The sequence below is a fragment of the Temnothorax nylanderi genome, unplaced genomic scaffold (assembly GCF_030848795.1).
Source record: "Temnothorax nylanderi isolate EJ_2023f unplaced genomic scaffold, tnyl_v1.0 TNYL_tig0001_pilon, whole genome shotgun sequence".
In the NCBI taxonomy this organism is placed as follows: Eukaryota; Metazoa; Arthropoda; class Insecta; order Hymenoptera; family Formicidae; genus Temnothorax; species Temnothorax nylanderi.
Genome location: NW_027249063.1, coordinates 4,353,084 through 4,367,301, shown reverse-complemented (window position 1 = coordinate 4,367,301; position 14,218 = coordinate 4,353,084). Strand labels below are relative to the sequence as shown.

At 34.3% G+C, this 14,218-nt stretch overlaps 2 protein-coding genes across 2 annotated transcripts; both read left to right on the top strand.

Annotated features, from left to right (window-relative positions):
- Positions 1-642: 642 nt before the first annotated feature.
- On the top strand, positions 643-5,961 carry LOC139786253 (uncharacterized). Its single transcript, XM_071725444.1, has 14 exons — positions 643-1,228; positions 1,415-1,567; positions 1,695-1,978; positions 2,201-2,396; positions 2,504-2,848; positions 3,002-3,151; positions 3,272-3,427; positions 3,515-3,673; positions 3,774-3,898; positions 4,123-4,300; positions 4,576-4,643; positions 4,792-4,987; positions 5,094-5,184; positions 5,377-5,961. Exons 1-14 carry the CDS (start codon positions 1,021-1,023, stop codon positions 5,627-5,629), a joined length of 2,562 nt encoding a protein of 853 aa, XP_071581545.1. The 5' UTR covers positions 643-1,020; the 3' UTR covers positions 5,630-5,961.
- A 4,140-nt stretch (positions 5,962-10,101) lies between these two features.
- LOC139786337 (uncharacterized) lies at positions 10,102-12,958 on the top strand. The gene is made up of 5 exons (XM_071725528.1): positions 10,102-11,049; positions 11,220-11,465; positions 11,735-12,102; positions 12,188-12,342; positions 12,513-12,958. Exons 1-5 carry the CDS (start codon positions 10,437-10,439, stop codon positions 12,817-12,819), a joined length of 1,689 nt encoding a protein of 562 aa, XP_071581629.1. The 5' UTR covers positions 10,102-10,436; the 3' UTR covers positions 12,820-12,958.
- The last annotated feature ends 1,260 nt before the right edge of the window (positions 12,959-14,218 follow it).

Below are 14,218 nucleotides of genomic sequence, written 5' to 3'. Positions count from 1 at the left end.
CAATCTCGGACATCACAAACGAAAGCTTTCTTAATTACTACTCTTGCTGTATGATATAATTATTTTAATAATTATATATAAAAATAATAATTATATATAAAATATCTCGATTATAACCATTATATAAAATAATAGATATATAATCTTGAACTTGAAAACTATTGTTAATTGTTGAATTGTTTATTGTTAAAGCCAGTTTATTTAAATTTATTTTAAAGAGTGATATATCTTCCGAAATATTTGCAGGAAAGAACTTAATATAAATAAATACCCATCACACACACAGAATATATCATCTTTAGTCACCGTGCGTACATATTTATACTCCTTTATCACTATCAAAAGCAAATTATATCTATAAAAATAAACGTACAATGTGATTATAAGTGACATAAGTTATAAGTGACATAAGTTATTAGTCTTTATAACTATCATTGTTATTTCCTTATTTTTTACGTATTCACGTTATAATTGCATAATGAATTTATAGAATTGTTCAATTTATTTTAATTCAATATAAAAATAATATAGCTTATGAAATTGTAATTTCCTGATACGTCATCAGACGCATTTAGATATGGACTCTGTTATCGCGTATTTACTCAAAGGAAGTCGAGTTCCTTTCTACCAGTTATCCTTAAAATTCCGTTAATAAATGTTGCATGTCTGGCAATCTCGATAGTATAAAACGAACGCAGTATCAGACGTTTCGGCAAAAATTTAATTCTGTTATTTTATTATTTAAGTCGATTTATCGTGACACTCTGAAGTGCAAATTGTTGTTTCCAAATATTTTAAAAGAAAGTGATACGTGCATGCGCGTTTAAATATACTTAATAGGAAAAGTGTTTGTTTTATTAGACCCAACTTGGCATACAATTTTTAAAATAAAAGGAAATAACCTAAATATAAACATTATAAACTAATTAATTATAGATATATGTATAATATATATTTTGCTATGTTGTTCCATCTATTTCCATTCTAATAACTGTTACTCTTACGAACTGAACACCACATATGTTTTCGTTGACAATGAAAAAAGCGACGATGGACACGATAATGTTTTTTATTTTCACGAGTCAGGTGCTACCTATTTTCGGAAAACTAACCGTATTGCGCGGTAAAGAAAAAATGATATGTCTCTCAGAGGACGATGGCGGCGCTCTTGTGTGGAATTATAATTTAATCTGGAAACCCTTTCCACATTCAAAAAGAGATCATTTGCGTAAGTTAATTATCAAAAATTGAAATAAGCATTTCTACAGCTTGCGGAGTAAAATATACTTTTTCACAAAAATTATTTTCTTTTACACGTATATAAAAATTCTTATCAAAATTCAGTTAATATCTATTAAATAGATATGTTTATATAATATTTATTTATTATACGGACATGTGCACATTATTTCAGAATTTCGCAATTTAAATGAATTTAACAATAATGAAATAAATTGCAAAATGAACACAGACAAAGGCTGCTTAGAGTCATGGACTAAAAACGATTGGAATCTTACAAATTCTTTAAAAACACCTATGGCTCCGGTATTTGATCAACGATGGGAAGGTAAAAGTCTCGCAATTTGAGAAGGAATTGCGATATATATATAGAATGCATTATAATGTTACAAACAAAATGTATCTTTAAGGTATCTTTAAGATACCTTCAAATAACGTGCACATAAAATTTTCAGAATTTAAGCAGTATGAGAATTTCGGAGATGTCTATGATTATATAAATTATAATTTTACTACCGACACCGACGTAACGTTCTCTTTTTCGGTTCGCGCGTCCCGTAACGTGCATATATTACTTTGCAATGGTAAGGATTATAAAAAAGATTCTTGCTATTGGATTATAATAGGCGGTTGGAATAATACGTTGTCCGTCATACGAAAGTGTGCGATGGGTGTTCCTCTACCTGGGGAGAGGCTTGCGGAAGATTCGAAATGCATGAAAGCACTAGATTCCTTCCAGGTAAATAGATGTACAAAAATTGTATTGTAAAAACATTTCTGTATCATTCTGATATCCCGAAAAAAAGATAAATTAATTGAAAAAAGATTTGATTATCTTTACGTTCTCTATCTTGATTATTTTACGTTCTTTACGCCATCTTCCTAAGAACAGAATCTTCTAAATCCGCAAAAACTATCGCAAGATCTTTATGCATTTAAAATTACTTAATAATTAATACAGCACACACCATTGTCCAAAAATGAATGGACAACGTTTATTATTACGTGGAACTCTGCAATGAGGAGCATAATTGTTTATGATATTGATACAATTATTATGACTTATATAGACGAGGAAAAGCGTGATGAGTTCTTAAAGAATGATTACCACATGTTCATTAGAAGTGACACAGCGATGTTATTTCGATTTCATATATGTGAGTGCAGATTTCTAATAAATTTCTATCCATCCAAATCGTTTCAAATTCAGCATTGTGTAACGAAGAAAGAATTATATATACAAATTATTATACATGTTTTTCAGATGACTTTCTACATACGTCTGTCGAGAATGCAGTTTTAACAAGTCCCATATTCCAATTTAATAATAAAGTGATATGCGTACAACTGTTAATCGGTCTCTGCTTCGAGTGCGATGCAAATATAGTGTTGCGTGATTCTAACAACAATGAAGTGTTGGAAATGATAACTGTAAAAGGCTCATCGAAAATCGCGATTCACGGCTTACCTATATGGCAATCTGTCAAAGTTAAAAGAAATTCGATCGACTGTAGGCATAGAGTGATAATACAATTGATTCCTAAACTCAATGAGCATAGCTCGAATCCGTTGTGGGCGATAGCGAACGTTCGCCAATGTCCCCGAAATGGTGCGAATCTCGTATATTTTTATTTTTTGTTACATTTGGAAATTTCTTTATGCTAATTATAAGTTATGTACTTTGCACGTTTGTCATACAGTTATAAAAGTCTTTCGATAAATTAATTTTTTAATATATGTTACACAGTTTATTATTTTTTAGGAGCTTTGAGGAAGAGTGTTATGATTCCTAATCAAGATTGGGATAAACAGCTTGCCTATTTTTGGCTGAATGTGACATGTCAAAAATTATTTTATGATGAACATGCAGTCGTGAATCCTTTATCACGCGTCAAACCAGATATAAATCTGAGTGAGTATTAACAATTGTTATATTACGTAACTAAAATTAATAATGTCGCAGTTTTACTGATTATACCCTTAACATGGCAAGTAAGAAAAATTATTCTGAAATAGATATAATTTTTCTCAGATAACGCAACTTGTCCTCAAGGAAAAATCGGACCGCAATGTTTGTTTTCTTGTGAATATGATCTGAATAGTAACTCTGCCTGTAAAGGGACAAAAATTTGTTACGAAAAAGGTTGTACATGTGCACCAGGTTTTTTAGGAGACTGGTGTTCTAAACGTAAGTTCCTAATATATGCCGCCAGTATTATTTTTATTTACGAAATATTCCAGCATTAAATAAGTTGAGTTTATTAAATGTTTACAGCTTGTGAATCAAACACATATGGTCATAACTGCAAGGAAACGTGTGGCTCATGTCTCTACGAAACATTATCTAAGAAACGGTGTGATGAAGTAACGGGAATGTGTAGTAATGGGTGCAATAATACTAAAGAAATTTACATACCACCTTTATGTCAAACAAGTAACAATGTTTTATATAATGTTTGACATGCAGCATTTTCGATATATTTATTAAACAAACATTTAGATGCAAATATACAAATATATTGATTATTTCACAGACATAGACAAGCCGAGCACACCTGTGATTACTTTTATAAGCAAGACAACTATTTGGTCCTTTGTTTCTATGACATGGAAAGACGAATACGATAAAATATCGATTTTCTATTCTTTCGCTATTAAAGTAAATATTATTTATTATAAATAACATTTAATATTATTTTCTTTAAAGTAATTATGCAATTACTTTAAAATAATGACAGTTCCTTGAGTTGCTGGTTACTAAATGAAATTTGTGATTGATAAAATATCCAAATACACATATAACATCCTGTAGTATTCGTGCGCACGCTTGTGCAATAACAAAATAAGAGACAAAGGAATTAATTTTGTAATATATTTTTACAGACACAAATCACATATTACGTTCAACAATCAATGAACAGATTATTTCGAAATATGACACATTTGATAGGATATTTTGATAATTTGGAACCCGGCAGTACTTATAAGATCAGATGCAGTTTACGTATTGCAGACGTGCAAATACATAGTGATTGGAAAACAGCTGAGACTGAGTGCATTCGTAAGTTGATATTCAACATTTCTCTACTATTTCTAATTTATTAACTAATTTATTAATAATTCTAAAGACAGTTATCTTATAATTTATTATCAATAACTTCATTACTTTACAATATTAGTGTTGAAATTATTAGTCAAGATTATTGTTACTCTGTATCTTTATTACGCACAGAAACAACTTTAATTTCACGTAGAAAACTAAACTTTATTAATATCAAACATGTAAATGCATAATGTAACATCTTCTATATAATGATTCTTTGCATAATTATATAGCGGCTGAAAACTTCGACGTGACGCCCGAAAAAAACGGCATAATAATTAATTGGCGGATCAATCCAAATGTATGTAGATGTTTTATGTCAAAAGTTTAAGTTTAGGTAGCTTTTAACTTACTAATTTTTGTGTATAATTATATTTAAATATTTAAATATTTTAGTACTTTGAATAGTATCTCGAAATGAATAAAATTCATCTTTTCTCTTATCATAGCAAACATATTCATGTCCGGCAAAATGGTATTTTCTGGTAATCCGAAATATAAATACGAATGAGACAGTCGTTTCTGAATTAGCTATGTCTTTTCCTTACAAGTTGCAACATTTACCGTCATACACTTCTTTCAATGTGACTATATTTCGTGAAGATCAGGTGTTATTTTCTAAGGATATTCGTACACTTGAAGGCGGTAAGTATGATTATATGTGAAAAATATTTAAAAAACGTTTGTTTGCATATAGATGCATCGTTGCATATATATTTCAATTATAAACATCTTTTAAAAATATTTACAGTTCCATCTAAAGTGTTAGATCTTCACAGTTTGCTTATACTCATTATATTGTTTCTCGTCGTAGCTGTTGCAGCGTTTTATTTGTACACAAGGTAATGTCTTTTGTTCTAATTTAAAAAAAATTTTCTACCTTTTAAAAAATAGTAATATTGCTAGCCTTATCTACTTATTTCTATCTGTAGTGTAAACACTTTAGATAGAGCCAGAGCTGTTGATGCTAATCAAATCAAATTTTAATAGAGTACAGATTAGTTCTCTTGCAATCTGACATGTAATTTTGGTAGGAAAAGACAGAGAGGGATTGAACAGCTAGTACAAGACGAGATGGCTTTGTCGCAGAATACTGAGACTGACGAACATAAAACGAAATCCGTGATATCGAATTTAAAGGAAGATCAGTCAACTTTTTCTGACATACCCTTATCGCAGGCAACCACTTCAGAAGGTCCGTCAATCGTTATTACAAACAACAAAGAGGAAGAGAAAGAAATATCATTAGTGACGGTAAAAGATTTCGAAAATTACGTCAGACATTAGTGCTTTGACTATCATCTACGTGAATATCGATTATAAAATCCTTGGCAATACAAAAGTAACGCGGGGCATCAAGAATGTCTTCAACAACTACAGAGAACCACTGGTATTGCGGACAACTGCCGCGATATAAAAAATCATGAAGAAGCAAAATTTATCACGGAGAAGAGACCGTAAATGTAACAGCGATGTTCCAGTCGAAGTGTCAACGTCGCGTTAGTATTTTACGAATCTAAATTATATTTTAAAATCCAACATTTATTTAATATGATAATCAATTATTGTATATTATATAATGACATTAGAGAGAAATAATTAAATGTCACATAAAAGCAGTTTTCGTTTTTCAAATCCCTAAACTTCAATCGATAGTTAAATTAATTATGTTCTTGATCTTTATATAAAAATTGAAAGATGTCTATTGTATCTCATAAAAATACGTAAAATGTATTTAAAATTTACTTCATCTTTTTTATTAGCAAACTTATCTAAACAATATGCACTAGCGATATTAGAACGATTGTGTTCCATACTTTTCTTCATGCCAAGATTAGTTTACCTCGGTTCAATCAACTCGAAGAAAACATGCTTTTGGTTATTGCAATTTGATAGTTTTAAACTCGCGGTTCGATAAGCGATTACTCGCGTGTGATACTTGAGTAGCAACTGAACTTCGAAGATTACTCCTTGAAATTACTATGAATTGAATTTGCTGAACGAGTCTCCCACGCAACTGACTTGCAGTGAAAGGGACAATAGAGAACAGCGCAGGATAAGCATACCTTCGACTCGCGTTAAATCCTGTTCACATCATCGACGGTTTTAACTCACGCAAAATGGTCTTAGTTATAATAGGAGACAGATATAATCTTGCATTTTCCTTTTGCCTATGTCGTTCGTCGCTGTATACATATATGAGCATGCAAAAGAGAACAATGAAAGTAATGGAAAAGAAGAAAAATAAACATAATTATGTTTCAAGTAATAAAATTTCTTTATGTTCTTAAATAATTTTAATAAGAAAAAGAGCATATTAATATATTATCATAGCTGAATTTTATGTATTTATTAGCTCTTTGACTCGAATTTTTCGGAATAGTTGACCTCACTTGTCTCTCACGAAAACGCGACCACTCAGTATAATAAAAGTCCCGTTATAATCGAGGATAATTCCGTCAGAGAGTAAATGTATCTCAGGGTCTTCGTACCAACATTATTGCTAGCTGCAGAAACATGGATTCTCGTTGGATCATTTACATTATGACAGAATCCCCATAGAGATACGTAAAACAATGAAAAGAAGCAATCTTTTGATCAATATTCTCTTTCGATCAATACTCTTCGACTAAATTATAACGAATATTAAAGAAAGATTACTCTCTCAATGCTAGATTATTTTCCAACGCCGTTTTATGTCAAAAGTTATTTTAGAAATCGAGGTCATCTGTAATCTTATAACATATTATCATATAGTCAAGTTAATCAGGATTGTTGACGATCCTAAGTTGGAATAATATTTGAGTTAATATTTGTTGCTAAATTACACGGGAAAATTTAATTTTAGCCGCTTTAGTCGTTAGAAGTTATTAATTTTCTCTCATAATTAATCTTATTATTAATTTCTATTTTGAATTATGTAATTATTTATTAAATATCAAGTTTTCATCTAATAAAATGTAGGATAATCTTAACGTTACCAAAAGCATATAGAAAGTAACAGATGAAAGAATAAAACCGCACGCGATATTACTGCGTCTCTTTTAAGATTTCGTCACGATAGTAATCATGGATGCATAAGGATTATGATTGACTAATGCGAAATGCTAAGGATCGTTATTAGTGCTGTTGTGTAATTAGGAGGACGATCGAGAAAGTGTAGCTTCCAATGGCTGCTGGGGATAAACTGCACATTGCGCCATAACGGTGTATATCTCAACGGATCACAAGAATCCGTTGGATTGAACGAAAGAGAGGACTTTCACGATGTTACAGCAAAATCATTCTGCCATCGATAAGTCGTTCATGCGGAAATTATAAAGCGCTTTCAAGAAGTTCGAACGAGAAGGAGATCGTCGCACCGAAGACATCGAACTTCCGATCAAACCGCAAACACTTGCTCAAGCGGATGAAGTTGCGTTTTAGAAAGATATGCAAAAAAATCAGATCCTAGTGCGTGACTCCGTACAACGTGGAAATGACCGCGATTTGTGGGATGCGTTACATGTGGAGCAGCAAGCCGGAAAGCACGACTGCATCTTTGTACAATATGGATAGGGTTGTTTGCTTTGCTCGATAGTACTAATTGAAATAAGCAATATAATATCTAGCATCGCATTTTAGTGATTTAGTTTGAAAGCATGTATCACATTTACAAGATAGACAAATACCTAACGTATCTAGGTCTATTCAAAAGAAATGAAAGAAAAGCGTTATCAAGCATTGTTTGTTTAAAAACACGTAGAATTGATGCAAAAGTAAAGAGATGTGCCTCTAGAAATTTTTCAAAAGCGAAGAAACGTTCGAGATAGAGAAATCTTAAGTCACCGCTCGTACATTCGATTAACAGTTCAACCGTGAAAATATCAGGGTCGATCTGGTTTCCGTCTATCTCGTGATATCTCTTTTTTTTGTCCTCTCTGTGTCTGTACTTTCACGCGAGCGTGCATTCGTAAAAAGGCCCCGAAAAAGCGTACTTTTGGCGCTCCCGTCGTTTAAGCCACGCGCGCCGTTTCGAATCCTTTCATTAAAGTGACTTTTCGACCGTTAACGTGCCGGTATGCCTAAGAGCACGAGAGATATATATTTGGTACTCGGCGAGAGCGAGCGAGGCAAACGATGTGTTTGCGACCGAAATGCATTCGTGTTGGAGCAGCTGTTACTTTATCGGGGCACGCGTCTCAACGGTCGTGGCAGCTGCCCAGAAAATCGGCTATGGTATCCTCACTCTGAGTTCTTTCACGTCCACCTAATTTTGGAGATGTTTTTATTTTATATACGTAATTATATTATTCGTGCATTATTATAAATTAAGAAAATATTTAGGTATGTGTATATGTTAAAAAATAAAAATTAAAATAAAATAATTTGATGTAAATAGTCGATATAAAGGTTGAATCCACAAGAATATAACAAATATTAACAAATGTATTACAGTCGTACAATATTTATTTTTAACAACGCTTTCGTTAAAAAGTTTTTTCTTTTCCAGAAAGAAAAATGCTTGTTACTTTTATTTTATTTTTTTAATATTTACTATATAAAAGCGAACGATCATTTAATATTCTGACCTTTCAAAAACGTCATGAGTTTCGCGTAAACGTAAATTTTTATATTAAGTCGTGAAAAACTCACAATTTACTTCAATGATAGACGCATTCTTCGGCAGGCATTTAAAGTTTAAATTACTCCGTCAGAAAATCGTCGAACAACAGACGCAACGGTCGAAATCCTGAGCGAAGTACATTATAGCTGAAGGGCCCCCCCCACTCTGTGAAGGGACACCGGGCCCGTATTACGTGAAACTCCGTGACAACCCCCCGAGCAAGCGCGTATACACGCGCAGATACGAGGGAACGCATGGAGAAACGCCCTTTGCGCATCTGCTGTTAAGGGAACTCGCGAGACAGTTTAACGAAGGCAACGGTCGTGAGCACATCGCGTAGCGATTGAAAGTGCGTATTCTTGATGGACATTTTTACGCGCCGACACACATTTCGTATTCTGTTCGGAAGGAATTAATCCTTAATTTTATGATTAAAATCAGAATTAAATTCAAAATTTATTGTCAAACTTTAAACCAAAAATTACAAACGCATTCTTATGTGTGTGACTCTTATATAGGTGAAGTTACTAAAGGTACATCGTTATTTCGACACAAATGAGACTTTTAATTATTTAATGGCCCAGTTCTCCGAAGAAATCAAGTGAGCGATTGAAAATTGTATGGTATAATTTAACTGTTAAGACAAGAAAAGGACACATAAGGAATAGCTTCAATGTGTTGGAACACTTTTGAAATTTGTGAGCAAAGATGTGTAAAAAGACTTGCAGATTAATATACAAAACTGACTCATCGTCGATGCGAATAGTGAACCTCGCATTGGAGACTTGGCGATCTCCTATTTATGTCAGTAGCATACTAGTAATACTCGTCAATAGATCTTGAATCCTGGTGGTTTTTTAGATTTTTATTCTCCAATTCCGTTAATGTATAATAGTGTCTAAAAGATTCGTCAATTTGTGTGTGTTTGTGGTCGTAAAAAGGATTATGTTTAACAGTATTAGTGAGGTTCGTCAGTGTTCCACAATATTTAATAATTTCTTCTATAAATCTTGAAGATCTGACTTCTGTGATTACTTCTAAATACTCGATAGAAGTTGTTGCGAAAAGTTCAAATCAATTTTTATCAACGAAATGTGCCAGACAAAATATTTATTAATTTTCGTCGTGTTTTACATAACATATGGATTTGGAGAACATTTTATTCCAAATGGAATTTGCGACAGCAGTCTGTAAAAATCTTAAAGAAATCCTTTAAATCAATGTTAAATGTACTACTTATTTAGCTAATAACGTCTCAGACTTGACCATTTAACTCTCAATTTATCTCTGCGATTTAATGTGCCAGATTTACTCGTCCGAATCAAACCTAAATATACCAGCTTAATTCAATTCCTTTCTTGATCATTTACAAGTTTTTAACAACAAGCTTCTCAACGAAGATTGCCTCGCGAAAACGTTTATTTTTCTCTTTGATCGAAAAAGCGAGAAGATACGCATCGTTCGATGAGATAGCTACGAACAGCAATCATGGCTCAGCCACCTGAATCGGTGCCGGTGCATTGCTACACGAATCCGTCATTCTGCCGTCAATCGGAGTACATCCCGGACGATCATGTTAACGACCTGCCGCCGCCGCCGCAGCAGTTTCAAGGAAGCGACGATTTACCGCCGCCTCCGCCGCCGTTGCAATTGCAATGTCACGCCGCGGGTCAGAGCAATCCGGCCTTCCAAGCCCCGCCGGAGACAACGTTGAACGTCTGCGAGTCACGAGACCGGTATTGTTATCTGGACGGTAACAGGGCCCCCACGCACAGGAGATACGCCAGTCTTCCGGTGGAAGAGTCTCGCGTGACTTACAACCAGTCCTCGCGATACGAATACATAGAGCAGGACGAGGCGGAGAGGAGCCAGTTGCCGCGCAGGAACTCGTCGAGGTACGAGTTCATTCCACGCCAGCAGGTGCAACAACGTTCCGCGCCGGCGACCAACCAAGACGATCGAGGAGGGCCGCAGACGCGGACGTGTCGCGGCAATGCCGGTAGATATGCTCTTATACCGGGTGACCAAGACTATCAAGAAGATCACGGCCCGCAATGGAGTAATGCGAAATCGGCGCCTCGACACATCAACACTCCGCAGGGTAATTACCCAGCGCTTTATCTTCAGTTTTAAAAATATATAATCTTTCTTCGCGTTTGCAGTCGATTTAATAAAAATTGATCGATTATATGAGTATAAAGTATACGGAGAATAAATATGTATAATATATAAAGTACCTGTTTAAATTTTTAATTGCATAATTTGCGACAGGTCGTTACATCAGAGTACCTCTGCAAGAAGAGATTCCGCCGGCACTTCCCGAGAGAAACGCACAGGAGCTCTCGGTGTCACCGAAGAATAACTTAGCTACGCAGAAACTACATGAAATACTATCCACACCCAGAAAACCGAGATCCAGATCCGAAGAGAGGACTCTATCGCCGAAGAGGCAACAATCATTCAATCAAACCGGCACACCGCAACGAAGGGCACTCACTCCTGCCGGATCCCCAAATGGTTTGAAATTCATTATTGCATATTGCGTTTTCTTTAATGTATATAAATATATAATATATATTGTACTAAATAATATTTTTCATAATATAATAAATAAATAAATATGATGAAAGATTAAATTCTAGAGAAATATATCCGCTGAAAAATTGAAAATATATCATGTTCTTTAGATACTATTCTCTCACATTATACTGTTCGTTATACTTTTAATTAATTTTTAAATAATTTTCCAACTAACAGAATAGAATTTTTTCTGTTACTTCTGTCAGGTCGTGCCTTCAGTCCAACGCGCACAACTCCTCAAGGCACACCTCACCGAGCCTTCTCGCCCACAGGACCTCAAACTTCGACGCCTAACAAGGAATCATCAGCTCGCAGATGTCTTCCTCTGCTGGAGAACTCATCCCGACAGCAGGACCTTTGTCCAGCCAGTAATTGCGGCCGGCTTCGTTACGTTGGTACCGCCCCGGTAGATTTAATGAACATGAGTCATGAGCCGCCGCCTCGCTACGCTTATACGGAAAGCGGCCTCGAGTCCATGCCGATGATGTCCGGATCGCCCAAGTATCAGGTGGTACCCGCCGAACAGAAGAACTATCAAAGCGTAGAAAGCGCATTTATGGCTCGAACCGCCGTCGTAAGTGCAGACAATAAACTAAGCAGATAATGCTGTGGCGGACAAAAAGAAATAATTAGTCTAATGAAGATTCTTCTCATATTAGGTACCTCCATTATCTCCTCCGAATAGCGACGCGAATACGACGCTGGCGAGCGGTATCGAAAAACATGACAGAAAGAGCGCACCGATACTTTTGATATTAGTCGGTCTCCTCACATGTGGTCTCGCCCTGTACCTGTCATGGTCGCAAGGAAGAAGGTACAACTTTTCAAAAAGAAAAAAACTTTTTAAATAAGAAATTATAATATTCAGCATCAGTTTCTCTCAAACAGTAATTACTTAAACATTTTAGAAGCATACGTTTCTTTTACATAAATGTTAGATAATTTTATAATCAATATTTAATAGGAAAAACGTTGTGTTTTTAGATACTACTTCGACAGTGCGGTCGGTTGCGGTGCCTGCTGCGCTCTAGCAGGTGCATGCAGAAGTCTGCGAAAGACCTGGACAGGACTTGGCCTGGCTGGACTGTCGGCATTGAGCTGCGCTGGTCTTCTGCTGCTCGCCGCTAAATCTCCGAGGGACGGCACACCCCTTCATGATATTACGGCCGGCGCCCTGTGCGGCGTGTCGGTCTTAGGCGCTGGTTTAGCCTTGTTGGCTCTTCTGAAGCCGAAATGCAATCTCGGACGTCATAGACGAGTACATTCTTGGATACCACGATTCTCTCCTTAGGTTCTAATGCCGTGCTGACGACCATTAAACATAACTATATAATCACATTTACTTTAGAATTATTCTTCCAAAAAGAGGATATGTAAAAATGCTACTGTAAGGCAGTTGAAGCATATATAATAAATATTTTTACTACATAGTTGGAAAATAATATTTTATTCTATAAATATCGAAATAAAATGAGTTGCGCGAATAATATTTACTAAGAGTATATTTCAAAAAGTTGTGCTGTGGATAAGCACATGTACCTTTTCCAAAAAGTATTCATTGAAGCTAATTAATTTTTTTGTAATCTTGAGAAGTCAAATGTTAGCTTTCTGTTCGATCAAATATGCGCAGTAAGATCTCAGCGACAAATTCGAAATGTATTAAAAATGGATTATTGCCATTCACAAGTACTATTAATTCATACTGCTTATAAGAATTGTTGCTCAAGCTCTTAAATTAAGATTTTATTCTATAAATTTTTTTTTTATTCTATATTCTATAAATTATTCTATAAAAGTTTATGAATTTCTTCAACATCTTTTAATGTCTACATGTTTTTCAAATTTTATCTGATGTTTACTTATTTAGCGCGGATACAACGATTGAGGCTCTCATAGATTCTCGTAGATATGGAATAGTTTAAGAGCTATTAGCATTTATAAGATAAATCATACGTACTTATTAACATCGTTAAGTCACACGAGACAGCTTTATAAATGACGCCTTCAAAACGTGTAAAGATTTCAGATTAAAGATGTAAGAAATGACTTACTTTTTATAAACTAAAAATTATTTTGTACGAAATATTTTGTAGAAAATAAAAATTATGTGAAAATACACTATTACGATAAAATTTAGAAAAATATTTATAACTTTGTTACCATCCTTCCCTGGTAACCATCTCCGATAGAAAACAATTAAAAACGGCTACTTATATCTGTATCGTTTTTAATCGTATCTTATCGGTTCTATCGTTGCATATTTAAAAAACAGATAAAACATTAATCGAATCGAATCGGTTTCTATCGTTTTAGATCCGAATAAGGAAATAACTATACAAATTTTATAGTTATGAATCGTTTTCTATATGTACAATTATTGCCCGTCTGAATCAATCGTATATACACGATATAGTATATATCGTTATTTACGGTAATAATTTTACCGTATGCATTAATACGGATATATAAGAATAAAATAATAGACATCTCATCGATATTTATACTGTATATGACTTAACCGAACCAACACATTTATCGTTTCTTATCAAGATTTTCTGACATACGACTTATCATCTTCTGTACGGCAGCTAATGATTCCTTAATTCACGAATTCGTAACGATTGAAATGGATTGACTAAAACCGATTCAAACGATTCACTATTTTGTAACGTGAGTTTCTGATGGAGTAT

Excerpts from the sequence above, each read along its gene's own strand:
- LOC139786253 (XM_071725444.1), top strand. The coding sequence starts at position 1,021 with ATGTTTTCGTTGACAATGAAAAAAGCGACGATGGACACGATAATGTTT. Across the intron at positions 2,849-3,001 it reads TCGCCAATGTCCCCGAAATG|GAGCTTTGAGGAAGAGTGTT; the intron begins GTGCGAATCTCG and ends ATTATTTTTTAG. Across the intron at positions 4,644-4,791 it reads ATTGGCGGATCAATCCAAAT|CAAACATATTCATGTCCGGC; the intron begins GTATGTAGATGT and ends CTCTTATCATAG.
- LOC139786337 (XM_071725528.1), top strand. The coding sequence starts at position 10,437 with ATGGCTCAGCCACCTGAATCGGTGCCGGTGCATTGCTACACGAATCCG. Across the intron at positions 11,050-11,219 it reads ACACATCAACACTCCGCAGG|GTCGTTACATCAGAGTACCT; the intron begins GTAATTACCCAG and ends AATTTGCGACAG. Across the intron at positions 12,343-12,512 it reads TCATGGTCGCAAGGAAGAAG|ATACTACTTCGACAGTGCGG; the intron begins GTACAACTTTTC and ends TTGTGTTTTTAG.